Source organism: Oncorhynchus gorbuscha, linkage group LG03 (assembly GCF_021184085.1).
Source record: "Oncorhynchus gorbuscha isolate QuinsamMale2020 ecotype Even-year linkage group LG03, OgorEven_v1.0, whole genome shotgun sequence".
Taxonomy (NCBI): domain Eukaryota; kingdom Metazoa; phylum Chordata; class Actinopteri; order Salmoniformes; family Salmonidae; genus Oncorhynchus; species Oncorhynchus gorbuscha.
In genome coordinates this window covers 19,386,424-19,400,782 of record NC_060175.1, presented here as the reverse complement: position 1 = coordinate 19,400,782, position 14,359 = coordinate 19,386,424, and the positions used below count along the sequence as shown (strand labels likewise).

Below are 14,359 nucleotides of genomic sequence, written 5' to 3'. Positions count from 1 at the left end.
CCTCCTAATCTCCATGCCTCGAATCCCTGTCACTCTGTGACTTCGTGTAAGACTTTAACCCACTTACCCAAAAAAAGTCACCATGTTTTCATCATCATATAAAGCCCTAGTTATATTGTTACTTTGACAAAGTCATTTTTTGAGATTATTATTTAATTCATTAATTAGTGACTCATTTTAAGGTAAAAATAAAATAAAGAAAAAACATGTCCCTCATTTTAAAGTCAACCGTGTTTGTAAAATGAACTCTCGTTTTAATATGGTGAAAATATTCCTTTTTAAATATTTGTTTCAAAAGAAACATTGAACATCTAACAGTAAAATCATAGTGTAAAAGCAGGTGAGCCGGTTGTAGTTTTGAATTTAATCTCTTGAGATGGGAAAACATAGTTTTATTATTTTTAAGTTGAACAAGTGCTCTCTATTTGAGAATGTTAAAATGTGAAATGTTACACTACCCAAAAGGGAACAACCCAGACTGATCGTTTCAAGGAAAGATGAGAGGTTTTCAGTTTGTAATATGTCCACTGTCCAATGTTCCCGTAATGTTAATGTCAGAGGAAAATAATATGGCAATGTTGTAGCAACGTCGAGGCAACATTGTGATAGTATTAGATGGATGCTAATTTGTTTTTGCCCTTGTGTCTCACTGTTAAGACACTCCCATTCCTCCATCTCTCTTTTCACTTGGTTTCTTGCTTTCCAAACCCTCTTTTCTACCACCTCTATATTTTAAGCTCTTATACTATATGTCTGCTTTTTCACCGTGTTCTGTTTGTGCCACCAACATCTTGCCCTCAGGCCAAGCTTTAGCCCTACTCCTTAGATCCCCCCCCCCCACACACACACACACAGACACATATACGTCCCTCCAACCCACACACACACACCCCTCCAACCCACACACACAACCCAATTGCCTTTGTGCGCTTGTTTCAAAGAGATAAGTGCAGCATGAGTGAGTGAGGGAGCATTAGCTAACGGATCTATCTGTGTGCCAGTGCCACAATTATTCCAATATCTCCATTAAGAATTCAGAAACTGAGGAGGCTTGTGTCAAACAGGAAATTAAGTTAAATGCAAAGGACACGTGATCCATCACCCCCAACAGTGAACTAGCTCACACATTTCAGTAAGGAGGTAGTAGAAAACTGAAATGAAAAACTGTATATTCTCAATCTCAGTGTGACAATTAGAAAGAGGGAGAAAAGGATTAGAAAGGGAGAGAGAGAGAGAGAGAGAGAGAGAGAGAGAGAGAGAGAGAGAGAGAGAGAGAGAGAGAGAGAGAGAGAGAGAGAGAGAGAGAGAGAGAGAGAGATGAAAAAACACCAGGTAACTGACAGAATAAAGGAAACACGTGGGTACACTGAACAAGAATAGAAACGCAACATGTAAAGTGTTGACCCCATGTTTCATGAGCTGAAATAAAAGCTGCCATTTCTAGTCTACTGAGCTCAAACCTGAACATTGTTTCAGTTCTGTGCAACTTCCAGTGTGTGATACTGTGAACACTGAGGCTGTAACCGCTTTAAGTTACAGTTTCAGACAGTGGTCAACTAGGCTCTGTGGCTAGTTGATCATTATGGAAGCCTACCAGAGTGGCCCACCACCAAAAGCAATGGAGGAAATTGATCTCATAACATTTTACCATGGAAATTGTGGTTCTATCAATCAGCCTACAGTAGGAGCCAATGTGTGGTGTTCAATGTAGGCCTACATTTCATGAGACAAAAAAACATGCAGGGCTTAACATTAACCTGTTTATCCACTTGTCCATCAGACAAGGAGGTGACTGAAAATGTTGTTGTGTTTGTTTGATGCAAGAAACCACTTTATAAAAAAATGCTATTGCTATTTCCATACCATTATGACAGAGAATTAGACAAATTATGCTATCCTCTGCCAATTGGCTACTTCACTTATTCAAGCCTGCCTCAAAACAAAACTCGGCCCCTTTAAGACAAAAACAAAACAACGATTTACCTGACTTGGAGTGACAAACTGCCCTTGCTGTCTCTGCCTGGCCAGCTCCCCTCTCTGGGATTCTCTGCCTCGGACCCTATTATGGGGGCTGAGTCACTGGCTTACTAGCACTCTTCAATGCCGTCCCTAGGAGGGGTGTGTCACTTGAGTGGGTTGAGTCACAGACGTGATCTTCCTGTCCGGTTTTTCGCCCCCTCTGGCTTGTGAGGTGGAGGAGATCTTCGTGGGCTATACTCAGTCTTGTCTAAGGGTAGTAAGCGGGTAGTCTGTATCTCTCTAGTGGTGTGGAGGCTGTGCTTTGGCAAAGTGGGTGGGGTTATATCCTGCCTTGTTGGCCCTGTCCGGGGGTATCGTCGGAAGGGACCATAGTGTCCCCCGACCCACCAGTCTCAGTCTTCAGTATCTATGCTGAAATACTTTATGTGCCAGGGGGCTAGGGTCAGTCTGTTATATCTGGAGTATTTCTTCGGTCTTATCTGGTGTCCTGAGTGAATTTAAGTATGCTCCCTCTAATTCTCTCTCCCCTTCCCCTCCCGGAGAACCTGAGCTCTATGACGATGCCTCAGGACTACCTGGCCTGATGACTACTGGCTGTCCCCAGTCCACCTGGTCGTGCTGCTGCTCCAGTTTCAACTGTTCTGCCTGTGACTAGGGAACCCTGACCTGTTCACTGGACGTGCAACCTTGTCCCGGACCTGCTGTTTTCGACTCACTCTCTCTCTCTCTCTCACACTCTACCACACCTGCTGTCTCGACCTCTGAATGCTCGGCTATGAAAAACCAACTGACATTTACTCCTGAGGTACTGACCTGTTGCACCCTCTACAACCACTGTGATTACTATTTGACCCTGCTGGTCATCTATGAACATTTGAACATCTTGAAGAACAATCTGGCCTTAAATGTCAATGTACTCTTATAATCTCCACCCGGCACAGCCAGAAGAGGATTGGACACCCTTCAGAGCCTGGTTCCTCTAGATTTGTTCCTAGGTTCCTTGCATTTCTAGGGAGTTTGTCCTAGGTTCCTGTCTTTCTAGGGAGTTTGTCCTAGGTTCCTGTCTTTCTAGGGAGTTTGTCCTAGGTTCCTGTCTTTCTAGGGAGTTTGTCCTAGGTTCCTGTCTTTCTAGGGAGTTTTTCCTAGCCAATGTGCTTCTATATCCACATTGCTTGCTGTTTGGGGTTTTAGACTGGGTTTCTGTATAGCACTTTGTAACATCTGCTGATATAAATACATTTGATTGACTTGTCTTTCAAAGATGTCTAGAAATGTACACGTTTTGTCCTCTTGTAGGAAGTAATCACTCCCCCATTGCTGACTACAAATGATTTTCAACTGGGCTAATAACTCACTAACTAGCAAAGGATATGAACAAATATACAACAGGTGGGTCTAATCCTGAATCCTGGTTAAAAGCGCATTCCAGCCAGTGTCTATTCTACCACTGGCTAAATCTATGACGTTAAAATGCCTATTTTCTCTGTTTCATCTGACTGGACAATCCACTGTCTCATCAGCCCAACCAGGCAAGTTATAAACTTGATCTCCACTATAAAAACATCTAGACATTCTCAGATTTATTTAGACTAACATTTTAGTTGTTTTCAACAGCAGAGATTTGTATAAACCTTGCTGTCTGTCGATCTCCAGCTGTCCCATAGTAATGATCTCCAGCTGTCCCATAGTAATGAACGAGTCAGGACGAGACAGACAGGCAGCGTTTCTCAGCCAGTCGAAATCATGAATCAGCTGGCATCATTTTTATGGATATATATTTTTTTAAAGCCAATTGAAAAAAGGTCAAACAAAACGAAGTGCAGCTACTATAGTTTGCAGTCTTTCCAGCTTCAATTTGAAGTTATTGTGTTAGCTGTGGTGTTGGCTAGCTCCTCTGAACAACAGTGTAATAAAGGTCACAAGAAAACAGCTTAAACAAATGCAAACGCAGCTACTTTGCTGTTATTCTGGCTGCACTATTTGATGTAACTGTAAGCTAGCCGTAGTTGGCGAACTAGCAAACAAGGGATAAGAACATTGCCAACTAACCAATGGAACGAATGACCAGCCGGCCTGGGGAGCAAACCTAGATTTGTGTCGGGACTATAACTTGTGGAAGGATGAGATACTGTGAAAAACATTTATCCAATCATTTTTAACATTTTTATTTCACCTTTATTTAACTAGGCAAGTAAGTTAAGAGTAAATTCTTATTTACAATTATGGCCTACACCGGCCAAACCCGGATGACACTAGGCCAATTGTGCACCACGCTATGGGACTCCCAATCACCTCCGGTTGTGATACAGCCTGGATTTGAACCAGGGTGTCTGTAGTGACGCCTCTAGCACTGAGATGCAGTGAGTTAGACCGCTGCGCCACTCAGTAACTAAATCCAAATAAAGTTGTTTATGAAAATTTGTCAATCATTATTTGAAGATGTTGATAACCTGTTGTATAAAAGTGATAATGCCCGAGCAGCCAGTGTTTGGAGGATATACTGGCATCCCGAGATGAAGTCGAGGGCCTAACAACACCCATGCCAATGTATTCTCCAAACACCGGCTTCTCAGACATTATCACTTAAATGTGTACACTTGGCTACATGCAACTCTCGCTTTGATCTCAAAACAAGCGCATCTATTCATGACCGCTCATGCTGTAAAAACTGTCCAGTTCAAAGTGAATGGCACTGATCCATATATGGCAATGTTCTATTTGCATAGAGTATAAGCCTACTGCAGCTGTGATTGGTTATGAGTATGAGCTGAGTCATGCGTGTTAATGCAATATAATCCTACTCCCAATGCATTCTGCCTTCAACAAATATATCTTGCATAGTTAGTTTTGCATACTAATAAGTCTTGCATAGTTTGTTGTGTTTCGGTATGTTGCATTGAAAGTGGCTAATACTGCATTGATTCGATCACAAATCCAACAGTAAAAGGGAAACGATGTTAATTAACTAACAGGGAAACTCTAGAAAGTTGAGTGAAGTTCAATCTCGTGCTTCTCTGAGCGGGCTGATATTTATTCTGTGCGGCAGACCCAGGGGAGCTGCGTGTTTCTCTGAGCGGGCTGATATTTATTCTGTGCGGCAGACCGAGGGGAGCTGCGTGCTTCTCTGAGCGGGCTGATACTTATTCTGTGCGGCAGACCCAGGGGAGCTGCGTGCTTCTCTGAGCGGGCTGATACTTATTCTGTGCGGCAGACCCAGGGGAGCTGCATGCTTCTCTGAGCGGGCTGATACTTATTCTGTGCAGCAGACCCAGGGGAGCTGCGTGCTTCTCTGAGCGGGCTGATACTTATTCTGTGCAGCAGACCCAGGGGAGCTGCGTGCTTCTCTGAGCGGGCTGATACTTATTCTGTGCGGCAGACCCAGGGGAGCTGCGTGCTTCTCTGAGCGGGCTGATATTTATTCTGTGCGGCAGACCCAGGGGAGCTGCGTGCTTCTCTGAGCGGGCTGATATTTATTCTGTGGGCAGACCCAGGGGAGCTGCGCACGGGAACATTGCCGAACATGATAGTAAAACAAAAGCACACGCGCACACAGCTTCCCTTCATCAGCCATCTCATCTCAGTGATGTCCCTCCCGTAGACTGCCTCCTCTGTCCTTCCTATTTGTGAGAAAATACAGTCTCTGTTGTGTCTAGCTCTCTTCATGTCCTCTACCGCCCTACTGTCCCAGTCTCATCCACATGATTTCAATACCTCATCTAAATTCACCTTGAAACTTCACTCCAATAGAAAACTTAACTACCTTACTTCAGCTTACTACAGAAATTCCCCCTCTAGTATCACCCTTCCCATCCCGTCTGTACCTTGGTGATCTTGGGGTGGGCACAGCGGCTGTTGCCGGTGGTGGCATGCATCCAGCTACTCTCCAGCGGGACACACTCCTGCCTCAGAGAACACTTCTTCTCCTGGACACACCAGCCACACTCAAACCTGGGGTCAGCCTTCAGACACATGCCACAGCTGTCCCTCAAAGCAGGGCACTTGTACAGGTGGGCTGGAGGGAGGGAGGAGGGGGAGAAAAAGGGAAGAGGGATGTAGAGAGGAGTGGGGGGGGGAATGGGAGAGAGTTTTTTGTTAACATGCTGAAAGCGTGAAATGACACATCCAACCCTATTCACACACAAGTCACAAGAGATAAACATAAACCAATTTAGACTTGAAAAGTATATACACTGAATGTAAAATCATTAGGAACACCTGCACTTTTTATGACAGACTGACCAGGTGAATCCAGGTGAAATCTATGATCCCCTATAGATGTCACTTGTTAAATTCACTTAAATTCACTCCTCTAGTACTGAGATGCAGTGCCTTAGATCGATGTGCCACCCGGAAGCCCCCAAAGCCTTGAGACAATGAGACATGGATGGTGTATCTGTGCAAATGAGGGAGAACTGTCATGACAAAATATTTAAGTGCCTTTAAATGGGGTATGGTAGTTGGGGGCCATGCACACCGGTTTCAGTGTCTCAAGAACTGCAACACTGCTGGGTTTTTCACGCTCAACAGTTTCTCGTGTGTATAAAGAAAGGTCTACCACCCAAAGGACATCCAGCCAACTTGACAACTGTGGGAAGCATTGGAGTCAACATGGGTACCTAGGATAGGATAAGTAATCCTTCTCACCCCCCCCCCCCCTTTAAGATTTAGATGCACTATTGTAAAGTGACTGTTCCACTGGATGTCATAAGGTGAATGCACCAATTTGTAAGTCGCTCTGGATAAGAGCGTCTGCTAAATGACTTAAATGTAAATGTGTCTATGCCCCAATGAACAGAGGCCTTTCTGAGGGAAAAGGGTAGTTCAACTCAATTTTAGGAAGGTGTTCCTAATGTATTGTACACTCAGTGTACAATATATATACAAAGGTATATGGACACCGCTTTAAATTAGTGGATTCAGCTATTTCAGCCACACCCGTTGCTGACAGGTGTATAAAATCGAGCACACATCCATGCAATCTCCATAGACAAAAATGGGCAGTAGAATGGCCTCACTGAACAGCTCAGTGACTTTCAATGTTGCATCGTCATATGATGCCACCTTTCCAACAAGTCAGTTCATCAAAGTGCTGTTATTGTGAAGTGGAAATGTCTAGGAGCAACAACGGCTCAGCCGCGAAGTGGTAGGCCATACAAACTCACAGAATGGGACCACCGAGTACTGAAGCAGGTCGCACATAAAAATTCTGACCCCAGTTGCAACACTCACTACCAAGTTCCAAACTGCCTCTGGAAGCAACGTCAGCACAATAACTGTTTGTCAGGAGCTTCTTGAAATGGGTTTCCATGACAGAGCAGCTACACACAAGCCTATGATTACCTCAATGCCAAGCGTCTGGAGTGGGGTAAAGTTCGCTGCAACTGTACTCTGGAGAAGTGAAGAATGATGCTTCACCATCTAGCAGTTCGACGGACAAATCTGGGTTTGGCGGATGCCAGGAGAACGCTACCTACACCAATGCATAGCGCTAACTGTAAAGTTTGGTGGATGAGGAATAATCATATGTGAAGAATGCAAAAAAGATGCAGAATCATCTGGCCAAGTGCATAAAGTTCCTTCAGTGCTCACAAAAAGCAACCTCTGACAAAAGTCCCTCTACTTCTATTTGAGGTGAAAATGATGAATCAGACACCTTATCGATAGCAACAGCTCATGAAAACCAGAAGTTTTTTTTGACTCAATTGAGGAATGAAGTCAGAGAAATGCTGATGAATGTCTTTCTCAAGCTGTGTAAGCAACTGGTTCACATCTGATGCTCACAGGCAATGTGTATTGGAAGTACAAGTGAAGGTCAAGCAAATCATAGAGAAGCAGACTATTGCAATCATCTCTGATGGGTGGTCGAATGTTCGTGGGCAATGAATAATTAACTACATCATCTCCACCCCTCAACCAGTACTCTACAAGAGCAGAGACACAAGGGACAACAGACACACCAGTTTTTACATTGCAGATGAGCTGAAGGCAGTCATCAATGACTTTGGACCACAGAAGATATTTGCACTGGTGACAGACAATGCTGTGAACATGAAGGCTGCTTGGAAGTTTTTGTTGACTCAATGGAGGAAAGAGTCAATGGTGGAGTCCTACCCTCACATCACACCCATTGGCTGTGCTGCTAATGCATTGAATCTGCTCCTCAAGGACATCATGGCACTGAAAACAATGGATACACTCTACAAGAGAGCCAAGGCAATGGTTAGGTATGTGAAGGGTCATCAAGTTATAGCAGCAATCTACCTCACCAAGCAAAGTGAGAAGAATAAGAGCACCACATTTTAGCCGACCAGCAACACCAGTTGGGGTGGTGTTGTCATCATGTTTGACAGTCTCCTGGAGGGGATATAGTCTCTCCAATAAACGGCCATACCACAGTTTGGCGATATGGACAGCTCCATCAAGAGGATCCTACTGGATGATATATTTTGGGAGAGAGTGGTAAGCAGCCGTAAACTCCTGAAACCTATAGCAGCAGCTATTGCACTAATTGAGGAAGACAATGCCATCCTGTCTGATGTTCAGACTCTACTTGCAGATGTAAGAAGAAAAAAATCCATATTGCCCTGCCCACTTCACTGTTGTTCCAAGCATAGGAAACTGCAGTTCTGAAATACATCAAAAAGCGTGAAGACTTCTCCCTGAAGCCCATACACCCACAGAGTACATGTTGGACCCCAAGTATGCTGCCAAGAGCATCCTGTCTGGTGCAGAGATCAACAAGGCCTATGGTGTCATCACTACCGTGTCTCGCCATCTTGGCCTGGATGAGGGCAAGGTTCTTGGCAGTCTGGTGAAGTACACTTCCAAGCAAGGGATTTGGGATGGCGATGCAATATGGCAGTCGTGCCAACATATCTCATCAGCCACCTGGTGGAAGGGACTTTGTGGATCTGAGGCTCTTTCCCGTTGCCTCCATCATCCTCCAAATCCCACCAACATCAGCCGCCTCAGAGCGCAACTGGTCCTTGTTTGGGAACACACACACTAATTTGAGTCTTTTTGAGCCTGAAAACAAGCCACCCTCAACAAGGTTGGAAAGTGACAGTGAAGATGAGGCCTCGGAGTCTGATGTTCAAGAGGTGGACATTGAGGAGCTCCAGGGAGAAGACATGGAAGCCTAAGAGGAAGACAACCAAAGCTTTAGTTTCTAGACTATCATTTTACAGATGTATGTTGAAAATATTTTTGGGAGATGCGATGGATCATTGGGGATCATTCAATATTCCCTTTCTTTTGTTGTTCAGTGAAATCATCACATGTGAAGAGTCAACTCTTTTCATTAAAGTTATGAATTTAACTAAATTGTTTTTATTTCTATTGGAAGGATTTAATCATTTGCAATTATGTCTACGTAAGCCTACACAAGAGTGATGGTTGCTGACAATGGGCCTCTGTATGCCTATGTAGATATTCAATTAAAATTCAGCCGTTTCCTGCTACATAGTCATTAACAACATTAACAACTTCTACACTGTATTTCTGATCAATTTTATGTTATTTTGTTGGACAAAAATGTGCTTTCCTTTCAAAAACAAGGACATTTCTAAGTGACCCCAAACTTTTGAATGGTAGTGTACACACACACACACACACACACACACACACACACACACACACACACACACACACACACACACACACGTGTCAAAAGTTTGGACACACCTACTCATTCAAGGGTTTTTCTTTATTTGTACTATTTTCTACATTGTAGAATAATAGTGAAAACATCAAAACTATGAAATAACACATATGGAATCATGTAGCAACCAAAAAAGTGTTAAACAAATCAAGCTATATTTTATATTTGAGATTCTTCAAAGTAGCCACCCTTTGCCTTGATGACAGCTTTGAATAAAACATTTTTATATGCACTGAAGCGAAGCTCTACTTCAAATGACCGCAAGAATTTGACAGAGGAATAATTTTCAGCCCCTCAAATCCCATTGGTCACGATTTAACTTGAAAGCAACCATGGGCCAATTAAATGATACTAAATGAGTGATTTAATTACATTTACATATCAGGGATTAAGCGAAGGAGCACCATTAGATGGTTATCTTAGTTAAAATGAGACAGAGACCGAGACCGAGACCGAGACAGAGACAGAGACAGAGACCGAGACCGAGACCGAGACCGAGACCGAGACCGAGACCGAGACAGAGACAGAGACAGAGACAGAGACAGAGACAGAGACAGAGACAGAGACAGAGACCGAGACCGAGACCGAGACCGAGACCGAGACCGAGACAGAGACAGAGACAGAGACAGAGACAGAGACAGAGACAGAGACAGAGACAGAGACAGAGACAGAGACAGAGACAGAGACAGAGACAGAGACAGAGACAGAGACAGAGACAGAGACAGAGACAGAGACAGAGACAGAGACAGAGACAGAGACAGAGACAGAGACCGAGAGAGACCGAGACCGAGACCGAGACCGAGACCGAGACAGAGACAGAGACAGAGACAGAGACAGAGACAGAGACAGAGACAGAGACAGAGACAGAGACAGAGACAGAGACAGAGACAGACACAGAGACAGAGACAGAGACAGAGACAGAGACAGAGACAGAGACAGAGACAGAGACAGAGACAGAGACAGAGACAGAGACAGAGACAGAGACAGAGACAGAGACAGAGACAGAGACAGAGACAGAGACAGAGACAGAGACAGAGACAGAGACAGAGACAGAGACAGAGACAGAGACAGAGACAGAGACATTGTGACAGAGACAGAGACAGAGACAGAGACAGAGACAGAGACAGAGACAGAGACAGAGACAGAGACAGAGACAGAGACAGAGACAGAGACAGAGACAGAGACAGAGACAGAGACAGAGACATTTCCCTAAATGACAGAGACAGAGACAGAGACAGAGACAGAGACAGAGACAAAACCTGGACCGAGACCGAGACCAGACCTAGACCGAGACCGAGACCGAGACCCTAGACCGAGACCGTGTTTAATCACTATCCGAGACAGAGACAGAGACAGAGACAGAGACAGAGACAGAGACAGAGACAGACCCAGAGACCGAAAGAGAAAGAGAAAGAGAAAGAAATGAATTAAATAGAAAGAGAAAGATTAAGAAAAGAGAAAGACAATAGAAATGACAAGAGAGAAAACAGAGACCAGTTCTAGTCCTCGGTCTGCTTGCCTGGAGAAAAACCCTGCCCCCATACCAGTCTCCCCCTCCCAACCGGTCTAACACTACCCAACTCACCCACTCCTCACCACCCCCACCCATCCTCCATATTGAGATGCATTGTACTCACTACTCAGGCATTGTGACATTCTGGTACATTGTGTCTGGGTCTGTATTGTGGTGGGCTTTGGCTGCAGAGGCATTAGCAAACATTTCCCTAAATGTGACATTATCTTATATCACAGCAGGAGCCCCTGCTTTTTACAACCCCCCGCTGCCATGGCGACAACAACAGCAAAATGCTGGCCGTTATTAAGGCTACACAATTTCACTAGTAATTATCCGTGGAAGAAAACATATTTTTTCCCTACTCCCTAGTTGTGTGTTTAATCACTATCCACCGTCTATGGATTGGTGTGCTAAACACACACGTACAGCGCATTCAGAACCTATTCAGACCCCTTCCCTTTTTCCACATTTTTTAAGTTACAGCCTTATTCTAATATGAATTAAATATATACAAATATTATCAATCTACACACAATACCCCATAATGACAAAGTGAAAACAGGTTTTCTGAATGATTTGCAAATGTATCAAAAATAAAAACAGAAATAACTTATTTACATAACTATTCAGACTCTTTGCTAAGAGACTCATGTGCATCCTGTTTCCACTGAACATCCTTGATGTTTCTACAACTTTATTGGAGTTCACCTGTGGTAACTTCAATTGATTGGACATGATTTGGAAAGGCACACAACGGACTATATAAGGTCCCACAGCTGACAGTGTCAAGCGTCACGCCTGGAGGAAACCTACGGTGAAGCATGGTGGTGGCAGCATCATACAGGGGGATGTGTTTTCAGCGGCAGGGACTGGGAGACTAGTCAGGATCGAGGGAAAGTTACAGAGAGATCCTCGATGAAAACCTGTTCCAGAGCACTCAGGACCTCAGACTGGGGTTCAACTTCGAACAGGACAACGACCCTAAGCACACTGCCAAGACCACGCAGGAGTGGCTTCGGGACAAGTCTCAATGTCCTTGTGTGGCCCAGCCAGAGCGCGGACTTGAACCTGATCGAACATCTTTGGAGACCCGAAAATAGCTGTGCAGCGACTCTCCCCATCCAACCTGACAGAGCTCGAGAGGATCTGCAGAGAAGAATGGGAGAAACTCCTCAAATACAGGTGTGCCAAGGTTGTAGCGTCATACCCAAGAAGATTTGAGGCTTTAATTGCTTGCAAATATGCATCAACAAAGTACTGAGAAAAGGGTCTGAATACTTATGTAAATGTTATATTTCAGTTCTTTTTTAAATTTGCCAACATTCATAAAAAACGGATTTTGCTTCGTACATTTGGCAATGTATTGAGTGTACATTGATGAGGAAAAAAAAATTTAAATCCATTTTAGAATAAGGCTGTAACGTAACAAAATGTGGAAAAAGTGGGGCCTGAATACTTTCTGAATGCAAAACACATGAAGGCATGCACACATGTACACACACACACACATCTACTTGCTACCTCGGTAATTGAGTTTAAAAAAGTGAAGACATCACAAGAGTGTAAAGTGACTGTCTAGTCCTGAGGCTGTGAGTATATGTGTGTGTGTGTGTGTGTGTGTGTGTGTGTGTGTGTGTGTGTGTGTGTGTGTGTGTGTGTGTGTGTGTGTGTGTGTGTGTGTGTGTGTGTGTGTGTGTGTGTGTGTGTGTGTGTGTGTGTGTGTGTGTGTGTGTGTGTGTGTGTGTGTGTGTGTGTGTGTGTGTGTGTGTGTGTGCGCATAACATGTGCATGCACTATTGCCTTTCTAAATCACACAAAAGGACTGTATGGAACTGTAGTTTCGAATCGATTTTACACATGCAACACAGTTGCCATCCACACAGTTGTATTTTACCATGGCGAAAACTTAGCCAGCTATCTAGAAAGTATATTTGAACGATATAGCGTGTCAAAGCCAGAATATCACTTCCAGACTTAGCTTTCCCTAGCCCTTTTTGGTCACACTATAAATTATTTAACATGCAGTGGTAGCTTAAATAAAACTCAATTTCCATGCTACTGCCCTCTCTGTGGCCGTTTACTGATGTGGCTAGAGTGCCTTGGTTAAGTGAAGCTCCCACAACACATCAGGCAAGCAGTGACAATAAGTGATAGAAAATTCTTCTGGCATACCACAAGACTGTGTTAACCCTCTGAGATAAAGCCCAGGCATTTGCTTGGGGAGCTGACACAAGTCTTCAGATCATATGAGTGTTGTTCAACGAACCATTTGCTGTATAACAAGAGAGTGCTTACCCCTCTGAGCTAAAGCCTAGTGCTTACCTTGGATGTTGAAGGGGTTGTCGATGACAAAGTTGCCGTTCCACACCACAGATAGGTCCACGGGCAGGTCACTGATGTCATTACCCTCATAGTTATACTGAAACCATAGAAACACAGTAACGATAAGTTAAACTATAATGTTGTTATTTTGTTATAATGTTGTTAAAATGCCCCTGATGTTCAACTGAAAGACATTGTTGTTGCTGTCAGTTTATGGTGCGTATTTTTAATCAGTGTACCTCGCCTGAAAACACATTTCCATTTGGTGACAATAAAGTTTGAACTGAACTATTGCGATGCCTTCATTTCTGTTTCCATTATTCACTTTTTTTTGTTGTCTGAAAAGTTGATGAATAAAAACAAGTTTTATACAGTAATTACACTAATATCCATTTCTTGGTTTTACATTAGTGTATCATTTGAATATAAAGCACACAAGCATAATAGACTAATAATAGAAGTACATTGGCCATCTCTTGTTTCTCTCAGTAAATAGAGACATTTGGAAATCCAAGAAGAAGTGCCATGATATGTTTTAATAATCAAGTTCTTAATATGAATGTAGATGATTAATAGGAGTAATCCTTCTTGTTCAACATGTCTCTCTCAAGCACACATCCTAGATCAGAACTCCTACTCTAAGACACTTTGTGAAGACACAATCTGGGCAACAGATAAAAGGCATGTAAGCATCTAACTACGACCTATGATCACAAGACAACATATTTGATCCATCTATTTGCCACTATCGGCAAAATTATAGAGTGGCACTCGGTTGACTAATTTTAACATTGCGGTCCAGTCATTTCACATAATATGCCATAATATCACATAGTAGGCCGTCACTGTAAATAAGAGTTTGCTCTTATCTGACTTGCAAA

At 43.5% G+C, this 14,359-nt stretch overlaps 1 protein-coding gene across 5 annotated transcripts in view; it reads right to left on the bottom strand.

Annotated features, from left to right (window-relative positions):
- Positions 1-14,359, bottom strand: part of LOC124027397 (plexin-A1-like) — a 404,375-nt gene that overhangs the window by 107,775 nt on the left and 282,241 nt on the right. For all 5 annotated transcript variants that reach the window (XM_046339848.1, XM_046339847.1, XM_046339840.1 and 2 more), the window contains 2 exons: positions 13,479-13,575; positions 5,802-5,992 (listed from right to left, as the gene is read on the bottom strand). In XM_046339848.1, coding sequence (XP_046195804.1) covers positions 5,802-5,992; positions 13,479-13,575 — 288 coding nt within the window. The remainder of the gene's footprint in view (positions 1-5,801; positions 5,993-13,478; positions 13,576-14,359) is intronic.